Here is a 3352-nt window from a genome sequence, read left to right as displayed (position 1 = left end):
TGAAAACAGGCTGAAGAGCAGTGGGAAAGAGATTAAAAAGGTCTCCTCCGGCCCCCCAAAGCCCTGGCCATGGCCCTTATTATAAATGCTACTGGGTGACTCAGACTTGGAAGCTTTTTGGCAGAAAGGAATCAGGGAGCAGCACAGAAAGTCAACCACATGGGAACTTCAGAGTTTATTATAGTCCATTAGGGAGTAGGTGACACAAAGATCTTTGCTGCTATTTGTCTCACCATCTCACCCGTACGTTGCTGCCTTCAGATATTGTGGTGCAGTCCAAATCTGCCTGCAGAGGGGACTATCTCCTTCCTGCTGCCACTGGTAAGTTGATGGTACTCCAGTGTTCCCTGTGGTAAATGCTTCTTTAAACAGCCCCATTTGTCATTCTTGCCACTAGCTCAGCATGGTCCCGGTCCCTTGAAATCCAACCTGCAGCAGCTTCATAGGGTGGTTGGGCCTTTAACCGTCTTCTAGCAACATGTAGTCCCATCATCGCTTTAAATCTTACTATCAGATTCATGTGGTTGTTGCACCTGTAAATGACCCTAGTCCTTTCCAGCTCCTCATTGTCAATATCTGTTTAACATGCTGCTCCACAGGGTTGGTGCCCCAGCTGTTCCTGCACATGTCCTAGGGCTGGAATATATGGGGGATCCTTGCCCTTTTAGATATCCCCTTTCAGCCAGCAGTTCTTGGCTACCTGTCCCACCCCAGGCCGGGAAGCTGGACTGAACTGGAGTAGCTGGGCGATGAGGGTTTTGCAGGGCTCAGGCAGAGGAGGAAGACCATCAGGGTAGAGGACACCCTTTTTCTGACGGCGGGGCATGCTGTGGATGTGGGTGTCGTCGAAGGGCATGCAGCCAGTCACCATCACATAGAGCACCACCCCCAAGCTCCATATGTCGTACTTCTTGGCATCGTAGGGAATGCCCAGCAGCACCTCGGGGGAGGCATAGGCAGCTGATCCGCAGTAGGTGGTGCTTAGGTCTGGGTAGCCACATGCCTCCTTGCCAAAGCCAAAGTCAGTGAGCTTTGCTCGGCGGCCGTCAGAGGTGAGCAAGACGTTCTCACACTTGAGGTCCCGGTGCACCAGGTTCCGGTCATGAAGATAGCGCACAGCACCCACGATCTGTCCAAAGATGTCCCGGGCCTCTGGGACACAAGGTAGTTTCCCCAGTCGCTGGACCAGCTGGAGCAGATCAGTGGACGCTGCTTCCATCACAATGTAGAGTTTCCCATTGCAGACCTCGATGAACTCAAAGACCCGCACGATATTGGGGTGCCGGATCACTCGCAGGATGGAGAGCTCCCGTGGTAGAAACTTGTGTACAAAATCGGGGGGTGCCCGGCGCCTATCCACCACCTTGATAGCTAACGGGCCCTTGTACTTGGCTGAGGTGGCCACCCTCACCTTGGAGTAACTGCCCTCACCCAGGGTCTGGCCTAGCTTGTAGCCAAGCTCGTTAAGCAGTTTGTCTCCTCCGGAGATTCTTGACATGGTGCAGTGTGGCTTGATGGGTTCTGATGGGTTTGATTGGGGCTGGTGTTTTGCTCCAGGGATTGAAAGCTTTAACCCATTGTGCGTGGCAGCTGTTGACTTTCACCTCCCTCTGTGCTCCCACTGGGTACTTGGTCCAGGGGCATCACTGCTCACCCAGGTATTGTGATGTGCTAGAAGTGTCATGGGTCACTCCCTTTGTGTGTTGCCAAGGGTGTCAAGTTAGCTCCCTTTCCTTCCTCCGCTCTTTGGGATCCTGGGCATATCATGTACAAAAGCAAGGGGAAAGCTCCTCATGTGAATTTTCTTGAGGTTATTGTCCCTTCCACTTGAGTTTGGGCTAGGCTTCTTGAAATAATAAGAGCCTGCTTAGTCATGAGCATCCTGGAAGCAGCAATTAATTTCTGGTTTTTGCCAGACTGATACATGTTCTTCACAGAAAACTAGATATATTCAAATCAGGATTTACACAAAGTGGTGCAAAAAGAATGGTTTTATACCCTGCCAAACTGCAAGTTGTTTTGGGTGACTGTGAATATTTATTTTGTAATTCTGCGGCTGTGTTACAGGATGATTTTAAACCAATTGAATTTAGCCAATGATGTTGCCTACAAATGCTGCTCTTAATTTAAAACCCTTTTTTTTAATTTATCTGTTCTGGTAATTAAGCCCTAAAGGAGGTTCCAGGGAAAGCTGTAGCTAGCTAACTTTCCCTTGAAAGGACACAGATATAGGCTTCTGATCAAGAATAGATGGTCAAGCAGTGAATCTCCAACAAGAAAAGTAGTATTTATTTAGAAGTGAGTCATTCCAGTAAAAGAGTAGAGAGAGAAAATAAGGTTACAGTTAAAAAGGGAATGAAACGGCGCGACAAATAAAAATGCAATACTACAATAACAATTTCAATTTAACTCTATGGCATATAACAATATAATCATTCACGTAATACTCTATGCCTTGTAACAATATATTAATTAAACATTCAATATTAAATACTTAAAACTAAGCATCTAGGAAGTGCTGGCCTGGTGATTACTAAATGGGTAGAAACAGATCTCACTCAGACAGAAAATTTCAACTTTATTTACATTGCAGCCCCTAATAAAAGAAAATTGGACATACAGGGGCTTTCTTAACAATCCCTCTGAATCGTCTTCGAGGGCCTTATGCTCAGTCTATGTTTCAGGAGTGCTGGAAGCAATCTGTGCTGTTGTTCAAGCTGCCTGCTTCCACAGAGGTAAAGTTTCTCCACAGGGAGCAGATACAGAAGCCTGCTTGACTGCTGCTGAGGTAGCTGCCGCAGTGGCCTTGGCTGGCTGGGTGGCAGAAACAGCCATTGCCGGGGCAACCTTGGAACCCTGAGTTACTGTTACTGCTGCTGCAGGAGCCGCTTGGGAACGACGCTAGCGAGTGTGGGTTGCAGGGTTGTTGTAGCTGCTTGGGAACGACGCTAGCGAGTGTGGGTTGCAGGGATGTTGTAGCTACTTGGGAACGACGCTAGCGAGTGTGGGTTGCGGTGCTGCTGTTGTTGCTTTGCTAGGATGGCAAGGCCATCAGCTACTTACAGAAGCCATTGCTATGGTTTGTGGTGCTGCTGCAGTAGTAGCTGCTTTGTGAGTGATGGCTGCCAGTGAGCATTGTCTGGGGCTAGCGAGCGCCATTGTGCTTGTGATTGTGGGTAGTTAGCTACGCTGCTGCTGTAAGGCAATAGTTAGCTTTCTTACCCAGCAAGGTTCCACTGGTGTGGTTGCTGCAGCTCTGTGAGTGTCTTCTTTCTTCCAGGTGTCCTGCAGCTTTCCGCTCTCCTTCAGGTCCTTGTACCTTACAAGGTTTTAGCCTGCTGGCTATCACCTT

The 3352-nt window shown here is 48.6% G+C and overlaps 1 protein-coding gene across 1 annotated transcript; it reads right to left on the bottom strand.

Annotated features, from left to right (window-relative positions):
* Positions 1–664: 664 nt before the first annotated feature.
* Positions 665–1498, bottom strand: LOC116815195 (testis-specific serine/threonine-protein kinase 6-like). Its single transcript, XM_032763322.1, has one exon. The coding sequence runs from the start codon at positions 1496–1498 to the stop codon at positions 665–667; it is 834 nt and encodes a 277-aa protein (XP_032619213.1).
* Between the last annotated feature and the right edge of the window lie 1854 nt (positions 1499–3352).

The sequence above is a fragment of the Chelonoidis abingdonii genome, chromosome 10 (genome assembly GCF_003597395.2).
Source record: "Chelonoidis abingdonii isolate Lonesome George chromosome 10, CheloAbing_2.0, whole genome shotgun sequence".
Lineage (NCBI taxonomy): Eukaryota > Metazoa > Chordata > Testudines > Testudinidae > Chelonoidis > Chelonoidis abingdonii.
The sequence above is the reverse complement of the archived record's forward strand: the minus strand, read 5'-3'. Positions and strand labels throughout refer to the sequence as shown.

Bases quoted from the DNA above. Each gene is read 5' to 3' on its own strand.
- LOC116815195 (XM_032763322.1), bottom strand. From the start codon at position 1,498: ATGTCAAGAATCTCCGGAGGAGACAAACTGCTTAACGAGCTTGGCTAC.